Source organism: Lacerta agilis, chromosome 3, assembly GCF_009819535.1.
Source record: "Lacerta agilis isolate rLacAgi1 chromosome 3, rLacAgi1.pri, whole genome shotgun sequence".
Taxonomy (NCBI): domain Eukaryota; kingdom Metazoa; phylum Chordata; class Lepidosauria; order Squamata; family Lacertidae; genus Lacerta; species Lacerta agilis.
In genome coordinates this window covers 73947277-73959988 of record NC_046314.1, presented here as the reverse complement: position 1 = coordinate 73959988, position 12712 = coordinate 73947277, and the positions used below count along the sequence as shown (strand labels likewise).

Below are 12712 nucleotides of genomic sequence, written 5' to 3'. Positions count from 1 at the left end.
GCCCTCCCATGTTTTTCAGGTACTCTGTAAATGTTAGGTTATTGTTGCTGTTGCTATTCATGTAATATCATTTCTAGTGGAAAATACGTATTTCTACTTGTTGTTCCTGTAGACTTGGGGAAATCAATCTGGACCCTCCAGGTACTATTGGACTCCGACTCCCATCATCTCTGACCATCTGCCATGTTGGCTGGGATTGATGGGAGTTGGTGTCCAACAAGATCTGGAAGCACCATATTGGCTACCCCTGCTGAAGACCATGCTTTGAATATCTCCCAAAGTGTAACTTTATGTATTTTATTCCCTTGTAGGTATGATGAATGGATCAAAGCAGAGAAGATAGTGAGACCAGCTGACAAAAATGTGCCAAAAATAAAGCACCGGAAGAAAATAAAGGTAGATGACTTTGGACTACTGCTGAATATATTCATATGAATAAGTGGAGGAGAAATTTATGATAGCAGCTGTTCTAGTTGGAGGGAATTTCAGTGCCACAAGAATGTTGTTTCATATTTACTTGTCATTACGTACCTCTGAGTTAACATAATACTGTTGACTGTGAAGGACAAAGCCAGTCATCCTATATCAGACCCATATTATATGTTTGGCAACTTATTCATTGAAACACAGCAGTAGGCAGTGTGTGTGTGTTTTTATTGGCCCATTGTTGCTTAGTTAGATAACTGTTTGTTTGTTTGTTTGTTTGTTTGTTTGTTATATAGATTTATATACTGCCCTTTATCCAGTATGGAACGTTCACAATTTCCAATATCATAGAGCTTTTTTCCAAGCAAATATGAGAAATCCATGATAGAAAAAGGAAGTGCAATTTAAGAATGAAAACCCTCAGACTCCATTTACGACTACACTGAGACTATCTCCAGTGTCATACATACAGTGGTACCTCGGGTTGCGGACACGATCCGTTCCAGGGTGCCGTTTGCACCACGAAAAGTCCGCAACCTGAGCGGCGATATCGCACATGCGCGGAAGCGTGATATCACGCTTCTGCGCATGCGCGACCTGTGAAGAACACTTCTGCGCATGCGCAGACCACGTGGCGAAACCCAGAAGTAAACACTTCCAGGTTTGCTGCGTTCGTAACCCGCGCCATTCGCAACCTGCAGCGAATGCAGCACGAGGTACGACTGTATAAAGAAGCTTTTCACTTACTTATAGTTTTCACGCTGTTTTGAGATGTCCCTTGACAGGACCTAGAATCAACGACCTGGTTAGACCATTGTTTCCCAGAGAGTGAGCACGACTCAGCATGGGTCCTAATAATGCTCCATCTTGGCAGGCTTGTATCCAATGATGTCATTCAGTAGACAAAGGGTTCAATCAGTGGAGCAAGGAGGAAAGCCATTTTTGGTTATTTCCCTTTTACACTGCAGGGCCCCTTCCTCCAAATCTGCTCTGAAGGATCCCCAAACCTTTGGAACAGATTTAGAGGGTCTGTAAGCGGGGTTTGCCAAATAACGCTTCCCTCTCCATTCCACTGATGGAAGCTTTAGTCAGCTGAGTGACACCACTGGATGCAACCCTCACATTCTTAGCATTCTGGAGGTTCAACCCCAAGTTCATTTATGAGGAGAGACGTGAACAGCTTCTGCGCAGCAGCAGAACTGTTTCCAAAATTTCAGAAGGTACGCCCTCACCAATTTCACAGGAAAGCGTGTATATGTGTCTATACACATATTTGGGATTTGTATTTTTCTTGTTTGTTTGTTTGTTGCCAGAAATTCATTATGTAACAAAGATAAAATTCCACTTATGGAACTCTTGTAGAAGGTTTAATATCTGCTCCATTAAGCTTCCTTCTCCACAGCATGTGTGATACCTTTGCAGAGTTTTATGCTCAAAACTCTTAAGATAAATAGTATGGCTTAATTAACTGAATATATTTTTCTTATACACTAGAATAAAGCAGACAAAGAGAAAGATGAAAAATATTCTCCTAAAACGTTTAAATTGCGACGCTCATCAAAACCACCTTTTCATGCCAGTATATCACCTGAGATGGCATCCAAATCAGACTGCACTGAAGCCAAAACTTCTGAAGCTGCTCCAAATAAATCTTCAGAGATTATTTCTATCCTTAATGGACTGCAAGGTAATAGACATGTTTCAGTTTATTGTGCAAACATTTTTCTAGCACTAGGGAAGAGAATCCTTTATGTAGCACAGGCTTTAAACAGACTCTTGTCTAGTTGCCTTTAGGGAATAAGAACCATGTTCAGACAAGGAGACAAGAAAGCCTTGGTGAGCTTTGTCAAACTGCCATTAATAACTAACACATACACTCATCTCTAAATGTTTTAATGTAGTGATATGTATCAGCGTCAAGGGCAACAGTTATGCAACCACGTGTTTGAGAATACATGTTAATAATTATTTAATTTTTCCATTGGTGGACTAGTAAATTCTGTGGACACATTTGTGAGGTTGATGCTAAGAAACAATCCAACACTAAATGGAAAATTGCACAGAAAATAGCTATTTCTTATTAAGTTTTGGAAGTTTTAATTGGTTTGTAACTTTTTTGTACTGTATTCATATGCTGCATGCATTGTGCAATGAAGTAATCTTTTGTATAAGGATTATGTGCAGTGGAGATGCAGTCTTTATTTCTTGGAGCAAATACTCTAAATTTTCTGTTTTATTTCTTTACATTTCATGGGTTGAACCCAAAGGTAAAATGGAGCAAATGTTGCTTATTTTGCTGCAGTGATCAAGGAAATACAGTACTGATGTGTTTACTCCTACCACAATAGCATGAATGTTTAGAATTACAATACTTGAGGAAATTATCTCTACTGATGTAATCTGTTTAAATATGGGGATCTAGAAATTATTTCTCCATCATGGAAGTATTGTTCTTAGCTTAGCACAAAAGCCAAATTCAATTAGTATTGTGTGTAAGATGTAGTGCAACACCTAGCTATTATTATTAGTAGTGTCTGTGACACATAAGTTTGTGTATGGTGACTCACATGACAATGTCAGCTCTCAAACATCTTGTGCTAACATTATGTTGGATCTCACTCAAGGAGAGAACAGAAGGTAAAGATAAGAGATAGCTGATAAAGAAGAAAGGAAAACACATTCATGTATTTTGAAATCAATACTACTGGTGACTAGCATAAGCATGACCATTCATTTACTAAGTACAAAGTATGGATAAGAATCTAGGCTCATTAAGAAACAGGAAAACTATAGCAGGCCAGAGTAAGTAATCATGTATTCTCCTAGCAGAATGTCTTTGTATGAGTAAGTTGCCCCCTCTCCTTTGTTGTTCTTTAGTTTCCTACCATCTACATTCATCTGTTCCTAGTTTGTTCTAACATTTTTTTTTTTAGAACAAATGGACACGAACACATTTTTGCTTTTCTGTCTGTTACTAGATATTGCAACTCACATTTTAACTTTTTGTTTAATTTCACCCACATCCTAGTAGTTCCATTCCTCCTTAAACAAACTTGTGGCTTCTAGTCTTGTGTCAGAATCCAACAAACTACTTTAGCAGAGCCCAAAGGCTTGTGTTTGCCGAAGGGAATTATTGGCTGATTTTTCTGAACAGCCGCTCTCCATGAAAATCTTCTAAGTTTTAAAAGCCATCTTGATCAACAAGCTGCTGATCAAGAAGATAAATATAAAGTCCCCTTGGGCTCATGGAATTGATTGCTCAGTTGTTTGAATGTTGGACCTGGTCCCATACAATATGGTATCAATCTGTCATTTCTCACAATGGAAGCATACTCTTAAGTTATGATGCTTCTTTAGGGAGTCTTCGTTCTTTCCTTTCTAATTCTACAGTCTTAGAACATGTGGGATTGATTCACTTTTATCCTCCAAAGAATATTGCATTTCCTTTTTAAAGCCATTTCTCTGATAAAACCATCCTCATTTCCTTTTCGTCTCGTGCACTTTCCTTTGAGTCTGTTTCATCATTTGTATTGCAAGTTACAAGCTATCTTAGATTGTTTGAGAAAAGAATATTTATTTTTGTGGTGTTTGTGTAAAGGTTTTTATTGTATCTAAAGGTCCAGTTTGCATCAATAAACATAAAAAGTATGGTTTTCGATGCAAAAACTTGTGGAGAAGCAGTAATAATATTACTTTTTGCAACCCCCACCCCCACCCGAAGTGTTATCATTCATTGGTAAAACACAAGTTTTGTGTGCAGGAATACCTGGATTCAATTTTCAGCATCTTCAGTTAGGGCTGAGGAAGACACCCCTGCCTGTAAACTTGGAGAAGTGTGTAGAGCAGTTTAGACAATACTTAGCTAGATGGACCAATATTCCAACTCTTATTAGAGCTTCCAGTGTTCACTTCAATGATTTTTTTAAAAATAAAAAGCTGCTGATGTTACACACTGGATTGAGGACTGGTGAGGCATTTTAGCCCAGACCCGCACAGAGCATAGGGCAGCTGAGTACACTTGCCCAGGACCTTGGAGGGCTAATCCAGCCGGGTGGGGGGTGGCAGGCCTGCCAGGGCCTGGCTGGACTTATGCTATTTGAGTTTATAACTTTATTCTAACAATACTCCTGCCCTGGGTCCTCAGACAAGATCTGCATGGGCCTGTTTCAGCTGTAATATTTCTTTCTGAATTTAAGGTTATTTGAAGACAAAAAACACAAAACATTAGGTTGAGATTCTGGATAGTAAAAATACTTATATTTCCAGTTTAATATATTTTTAGTTCTAGGGAATAACAGGAAGTATAGCAGTTAACTTTCAATGCATTAAAGTAATTATATTAATATCCAGGTTTCAAGCAGAAGTTCTAGTTTAAATTTTAAAAAACCCAGTAACCTTAATTACAGGGATCACCATTTTGGATCATGGGCAGCATTTGCAAAATAATAATCATTTTATTATTATTTATTAAATTTGTATACTGCCCTGCGTCCATAGATCTCGGGGCAGTTCACAACATAAAAATACAAGATATAAAAAACAGAAAACACAATAAAGACAAGAACAAAAACAAACCCATAACCCACCCTCTCTCAAAAGAATGCCACACGGGAGGAAACCCCATGTATTTCGTGCACATTGCTAAACACGTGATTAGCAATCTTACTTATATGTGATTGCATATTAGGTGTAACACCTAGGCATCCCATTCTATCCATCAGGTTATCAGTGCTATAAGAGATGAGCATGTAATTTGTATGCTTAACTGGGAAGATCTTTGCATGCATGCATATGTGTATCGTGCTCCTATGAGTGAAGATGTATTTATCAGGGCCTCAATCACTTATAGAGTTCCAAAATACTATACAAGTTCCTTGGTATAATTACCCAGCAGCATTGTGAGAACTGCAAAGCAAGAACTGGACCAGTATAGCTCTAGCATTATTATTTTTTTAAAAAAAATCATGTTTGATTTGCTTTTTAAGATTTTTGTATGCCTAATTTCAACAGATATAAAGATTTTGAAGCCTAAAACAAATGTTTTTGTATCAATATAATTTTAATATATCAAGAAATATAGTTAGGATGATGGTTTTTGCAATTGATTTTCTTGGTTCCTTCTCCAGCTTCTGAAAGCTCTGATGACAGCGAGCAAGATGATGACCAAAGTCCTCCAAGTGTTTATAATAATGGTAAGGAAGAACCGCAAGATGAGGCTATGAGCCAAGGTAACAATGAACTCTGTCCAAAAGAGCAGAACAGCTTGCCCTTTCCAGAAGAGGTCAAATCCCTTTCAGATGCCACAGCATCCAAACCAGCACCCAAATCTCCGGAAAGACTACGAAAAGAATTGGCAGAACTATCTGATGATACTGATTATGAGGGAGAGAACGAAGCCACCAAGAAGAAGAAAGAGGTCAAAAAAGAGGCAGCGGATAAAATAAAGCCCCCAGTAAAACGTGGAAAACGAAAATATTGTGTCCCAGAGGAATGTGTAAAAACTGGGTCACCTAATATCAAGGATGAAAAATCAAATGGCAAAGACATGTTAAGTTTGGAAAACAGTAGCAACAGCTCCTCAGATGAAGATGAGGGGAAAACTAAATTAAAAATAACACCAACTAAGAAGTACAATGGTTTGGATGAGAAAAGGAAATCCTTACGGACAAATGCTTTTTATTCAGGTTTCTCTGAAGTGGCAGAGAAGAGAGTAAAGCTTCTAACCAACTCTGACGAAAGGCTTCAAAATACCAGAGCTAAAGATCGAAAAGATGTCTGGTCGAGTATTCAGGGGCAGTGGCCTAAAAAAACTCTCAAGGAGCTTTTTTCAGACTCTGACACAGAGGCAGCAGCTTCCCCGCCACATGCGTCTTCTGAGGATGCTACACCGGAGCAACACCTTCAAACTCTCGTAGAAGAGACTTCTTTGCCCAGCTCTAAATCTGAAAGACCTTTGCCAATCAGCTCAGAAATGAAACCTGTTGAGGAGAAGCCAGCTGAAACGAATGACAAAAAAGTTGAATTCCCAAGCAGTGGCAGTAATTCCGTACTAAACACCCCTCCCACAACACCTGAATCGCCCCCGTCTGTAACAGTAGCAGAATCCAGCAGACATCAGTCCAGCACGTCTGTGTCTGAACCACTGGCACCAAATCAAGAAGAGGTACGAAGCATCAAGAGTGAAACGGATAGCACAATTGAGGTGGACAGTGTTGTAGGGGAACTGCAGGACCTGCAGTCTGAAGGAAATATATCTCCTACAGGCTTTGATGCCAGTGTCAGCTCCAGCAGCAGCAATCAACCAGAACACACTGAGAAAGGTATAAATATTGTGCCATTTAGCTTTTATCACTTCTCCAAATTCATTATTATTGTGTTGAGTTCAGAGGTTTCTGTCTGTCTTGAAGATGTCTTAAATCTCTGTGGAAACTACTGTTCAGGAAATGGAATATAATTATCAGTGGGTTGGACCCAAGACTTCCCTTCCGGGAACAGATTCAGCCCCATATATTTTATGCATCTTATTCTTTATTTAAAATGAGAGATGTTAGGAGTCTGATATTAATATTGAACTATGTTAATGTGCCACTATTCTTTGCACAAGTTTATCTCACAAATGAGAATGAAAATATTTTGTTATCTGAAAGGTTATCCCAAAAATGTAATTGAATGGCTACAGTCTAATAGATTATATGGTCTAGTAGATTATAGTTGACCATGGGATCTAACAAAATTGTTTTGAATTTCAGTACAGTATTAACTACAGTACAATATTTATATATTTTGCTAAAGAATGGTGCAGCTGACTGAAGAGGACATCAGACTGCACATTTGATCTTCTTTATCCACTTGTCACTGCCAACCAATCCTGGTTTGCTCTACAGCATTCTTCCATTTCTGCTCTGTTCATGTTATCTGTTGTTCAGCGTAGTAGTTTTACATGTCCTGTGAAATGTAGATTACTGTCTTTAGAAACTAGGATAAAATTGTCTCAGACTTAGTTAGATTAATAGACAGTTGAAAATAACTAGATCTTTCAAAAAACGTACAAGCATGATTAAGTGTTCCTATTCTATTAAATTTTATCCCTAGTATGGTAGGTAGGAGTATTGCATATTTTTCATATTTTCTAAAGGGATTTCTAAACTAAGAGTGACCATTACTTTATCATTCTATTAAAATGAACAGACTGTTGCTTGAAAGTTTATTTTAATAACATATGTCTTGTTCTTTCTTCTCTCAGTTTTAAGGAATCATCTAACAAAATCCTTGCTTTGAATAAATCAAAGTATCTACCATTCATATTTTCTATGGCTGGGACCCAAAAAGGGGATATGGCTGTGCAGGAAAGGACCACACACACAGCTGCAACTTCACATCCTGCTTTTGCCACATTAGTTTCCACTGCCTTAGAGGCAAGATGCTTTCTAAACTGAACAGTGGTTTGCCTCTTCAGTAGCAACTGCTGAGACAAAAGCAGCAAGCAAAGCTCAGGTTGTGCATGCGGTTTTTTCCCACATGGGTATGTCTCTTTTTTGGTCTAGGCCTACTTACTTTAGAGAATTTGCATTGAAACAGGAAGCAGATATTTTAAGTTAATTCCACTTCATCATTTAAAAAGTAAACATTTGTGTCTCTGGTATGTAAAATACATTGTGTAATATCTTGTTCTTGCTGTTATTTTACTAAAGCTTGTCCAAGCCAAAAAAGGCTCAAAGATGTCCAGGGAGGTGGTTCCTCAAAAAAGCAAAAAAGAAGTCACAAAGCATCTGTGGTGAACAACAAAAAGAAAAGCAAACGTAAGTATAGCAAACTTCAGCTTCAAACTTTAGAAAATGTCTTTGCAACAGTTTTGGGCCTACTTTTGGCTCAAACCTTAATATCATTCATGTTTCTCACAAGTGAATGCATTTTGCATTGTTGTTGGAATGAAGAAGTTATAGAATCTGTACATACAAAAAACAACCTGTATATCCCCCCCTTCCCAGAATGAGTTCTCATAAGTGATAAGGCTGCGTAACTCATATCCTGTTGTGGAATTCCTTGTCCTCTGGCACCAGGGCCAGGTATCCCTCATCTCTATGGAAACAAGTGTTACATTTTTCTCTTCCAGTTATCTATTTAAAACTGCCATTTGGTTTTTATTGGAAGATTGCAGCCAGATTGTCTGTGTCAAGATTAGTTTTACCCCGCAGTAAGAGATGCATCTTACAATTGGAAACAAACATTCAAAGGGGTGCTGAGATTTTTAGGAATATGCTAAACCTATACAGTGTATTTGTTGTGTGTTTCTTCAGCAAACAGCAGTGATAGTGAAGAACTTTCTGCTGGAGAAAGTATCACCAAATCTCAGCCAGCAAAATCAGTTCCTGCAGCAATGAAGTCCCAGAATACCAAATCTCCAGCAAGAACACAGTCTCCAGGAAAGTGTGGCAAAAATGGAGAGAAGGATTCTGATCTCAAGGAGCAGAACAATCGCTTGCCAAAACTTTACAAATGGAGTTTTCAGATGTGTAAGTATGGATTTCTTGTTGCTGTGCCTGCACTTTTGAATGTGTACCTTCTGTACCCCCAAGGTTGTTGGAGGGGCAAGGGAATGACCCATGTTAGCCTGTTTTGCAACAAAGGCAAATACGGTTGTAGTATTTTAAAGACTTAAGAGATTTATTAGACCATAAGCTTTCATGTTGCATCTAATGAAGCAGACTCTTTGCCATGAAATCTTATGGCAAAATAAATATACATAGGTGGTGGGTTGGTAGGTTTTTGTGGGTGGTGATTACCGGTATTTGCTTCCTAGTGGCAGTAGCTACTGATACAAGAATAAGTAGGCTCATCCTGTCTTCCCAGTTTTCTATAAAGAATCATTTATTTCTTAACACTGCCCAACTTCTATTTAATTAAATCTAGAATTTGTATAATGCTATAAATTTGTTGCATCTCCTTCAGTTTTGGTCTATCCCTCATTTTGTGTTATTTTTCATAAGGTGGAAGAATTAAGATTTTGCATTGAGCTAATGAACGTTCCTTTCTCTGCAGCTGAGCTGGAAAATATGAGCAGCACAGAGCGCATAGCAATCCTACAAGAAAAGCTACAAGAAATCAGGAAACATTACTTGTCTTTAAAATCTGAAGTAGCTTCCATTGACAGAAGAAGAAAACGTTTGAAGAAAAAAGAGCGGGAAAGTAAGTAATTAGGTCTTGAACATGTTGACAAAGTTAGAATTTGCCTCTTGGGTGTCTCTTAAAATATTAGGTATTATTTTGTGAGTATTAAGGGACCGTTTCAATCTTGTCCTAATCTGAGCCTGAATGCTGTCCCTTGCTTCTCACATTGTTATTTTTCACATGCTCAGTGGCTGCATTGTAAAAGAAGAGGGCAGGAATTGCTCCATGTAGACCTCTTTCCCATCCAGTGGGAAACACGTTTGTGAGAAAGTTAGGATTATCTCATTGTAACCGCTCAATCCACAAGTGCTACCTGACTTGTACTGTTTATTAATTAGGCCAGGAGAAGGAGCTGGCAAACTGATCTATATAATGATAATGCACAAAAAGGATTGATTGCAAAGCAACAGTGTGAGCCTATGTATAGTGTGTGATGGGAAGTGGATCTTCGGATCATATTTACCTTTCCCTTGCTGCTCATTTTCCTTCAAATGTAATGTCTAAACTGGGAGATAATGCAGTTATTGGAATATGGGACATGCCTCACCCAGCAGTCTTTAACTCATCTGGAAAATTAACTCTCAAGCAAGTGAAACTACTATGTTTCAGACAAATACCCCAAACCTAAGTACACCAACATGGAAGCAAGTTCCTTTCATTTCAGCTACATTTACTGTTTCACTTAAGATCAAAGGCAAAATCCTTACAAAATACAAGATGGGCAAATTGGTAATCCTTTACTGGTTGGGCTTCTGTTGCAAGACTGGGCTTCATAGAGCTTTTCTTCAATGCAAAAATGAACTTGGTAACAGAAGTGAATCCATTAAAATGAAGTATACCTTCTTAACATGTGCCAGTCTGTGTGCACCAAAGTGAACTGAGGCTACAGTCTTACCCACTTACCTGTGAGTAAGCCCCACTGAAATCCAGAGGACTTACTTCAGTATAAACATGTATATGATTGTGTTGTAAATGCCCTTAAGATTGCTTAATAAAGCAACACGTATCACTGAAGAGATGACCACAACTATAAAAGCATTCAGGAGGTATTTACAAAATGCCGATGTATGCCCCAAATGTTATTTGATTTCAGTAACTATTCTTTTCAGGGAGTATTTAATTTTTTGCTCTACGTTACAGGTGCTGCTACCACGTCATCATCCTCTTCCTCGCCTTCTTCTAGTTCCATTACAGCAGCAGTTATGTTAAGTTTAGCGGATCCACCTATGTCGAGTTCATCACAGAATGGAATGTCAGTTGAGTGCAGGTGACAGCAAGACTTGCCTAAGCACTTTGCACTTAATGGCTGCTGAGGGCCACTTTTTATACTGCACAGTGGCACAAAATTCAGACAAGCACTATTTTGTATTTAAATTTTTTTCTTGACAAGCTAACTTTGCACTTAAGTGCACTTTTTTTGAAGAAAAAGTACAACAAACTGCTTTTCCTCAAGCAATAATTGTTTCCAACTTGTCTGGGAATTGTGTGGTGAGTTGAAGGCCTTCCACTGTGGCAAATGAAGGCTGTTCACTGCCAGTAGAATGGATACGGTAAGCATACAGTTGTTGGGTAGGCCTAATTAATGTGTTAAAAGTGGCTTACTGTTCACCTATTCCCTGGTATTTTGTTAAAGCTGGAGCATTTGATATTTTTCCATTATTTAGGAAAAATGAACCTATTTTCATTTTTACAAGACAATTGTTTTTTAACTAAGTCACCTTACGGTGGCTATAACTGTACAAGTCAAGCACATGTAATTTAATTCCAAACCTGCCGTCAATAGGATGTTTCTCATCAGACCTGATAACCAAATATAAGGATTCTGTTTAAAAGGCTGACTAATGTTTACAGGTTTGAATTAGGCTAAATAGGTTACTGTGGGTTTTTAAATAACCCAGGAATTGGAATGAAACTACTGTACTTTGCCATTTTTCTATGAATCAGTATTTTTTTTAATTTTGATAAAAATACATTGTGAAAAAAATAAGAAAATGGCTAACAAACTGTATTAAATCTTAATGTATAAAGATTGTATTTAGCCAGTTTAAAGTGTATATTTATTCATAATGAATTATAACACTTATATTTTTGTGTTTTCTTGTAAAAGTTTCTTTTCAGTTAAAGCAACAAATATTTCATTTGTAATGCTTATTTTATTATGAGCTACAAGTGAGAGGTCTTCAAGAAGGAGTAAACTGTGTTAATATTATACATGGGTGTCGAGAAGAACATTGCCACAGAAGGGATAGTTGTTTATAATATAAATAGCTAACTGAGTGGTAGATACTTTTTTTTTAATTGCCTTGTACAAAACCCCAAATCAGCTCAACTGTTTTCACTTCTATTGACTTTATGTTGTATGGATCCCAAGCCCTCTCTCGGTTGGCACTTGTATTTAATTACACAACTTTGTAAGACATTTGTATATTGCGGAGTGTTCATTCAAGCTATTTAATACCTGGCACTGTTAATACACAGTACTTTATTGTACAGATTGTTTTACTGTTTTAATTGTAGTTCTGTGTACTTTTTTTGGCTGGGCTTATGGGGGCTGGCATGTTTTTCTTTTTTTGTTTTATTTCTTTTTCTGGCAATACAACATGTAAGAATTTCAAACCTTCTGTTTGTAGATGCTAGAGTGTCAGAATCTTTACATTTGACTTTTCTAAGAAAAGCATTTTCAGTCTTAGTAGTGTGTGCTTAAAAGGTAACTGATTTTATTAAAAATGGTTTCAAGCTATTCAGATATGTACAGGACTGTAAAAAATTGTTGACAAACATTGAAGGAAAGACATATAAAGAAAAGCTATAAAATATATATTAGGTTCTGCAGACAATGGAATTATGTAATATATTGTATAAATGTAAGCAAAGGCCTCCGAAATAAAATGCCATAGTTTGTGAATATTGGATTCTGTTTCTAACAGTTTAATTAAGACATTTCAGTGTCTTCAGGATTACCAGCTATAAACTCAGTTTAGCTAATATATTGGTGGTTACCCGGGTTATGGTTTTTTTTTTGGTAAACATTTCTATCATTTCCCTTTTGATTCCATACAGTATAGAGAAAACAAATGAAATATAAAACCAGAGCAATAATAATAACAAATAGATAACA

The 12712-nt window shown here is 37.4% G+C and overlaps 1 protein-coding gene across 4 annotated transcripts in view; it reads left to right on the top strand.

The window, feature by feature from the left end:
* Positions 1-12504, top strand: part of ARID4B (AT-rich interaction domain 4B) — a 90700-nt gene extending 78196 nt beyond the window's left edge. For all 4 annotated transcript variants that reach the window (XM_033144310.1, XM_033144309.1, XM_033144311.1 and 1 more), the window contains 7 exons: positions 312-396; positions 1921-2113; positions 5553-6746; positions 8118-8225; positions 8724-8939; positions 9466-9612; positions 10735-12504. In XM_033144310.1, the coding sequence (XP_033000201.1) occupies positions 312-396; positions 1921-2113; positions 5553-6746; positions 8118-8225; positions 8724-8939; positions 9466-9612; positions 10735-10865 (2074 nt within the window). In that variant the 3' untranslated portion in view covers positions 10866-12504. The remainder of the gene's footprint in view (positions 1-311; positions 397-1920; positions 2114-5552; positions 6747-8117; positions 8226-8723; positions 8940-9465; positions 9613-10734) is intronic.
* Positions 12505-12712: the final 208 nt, after the last annotated feature.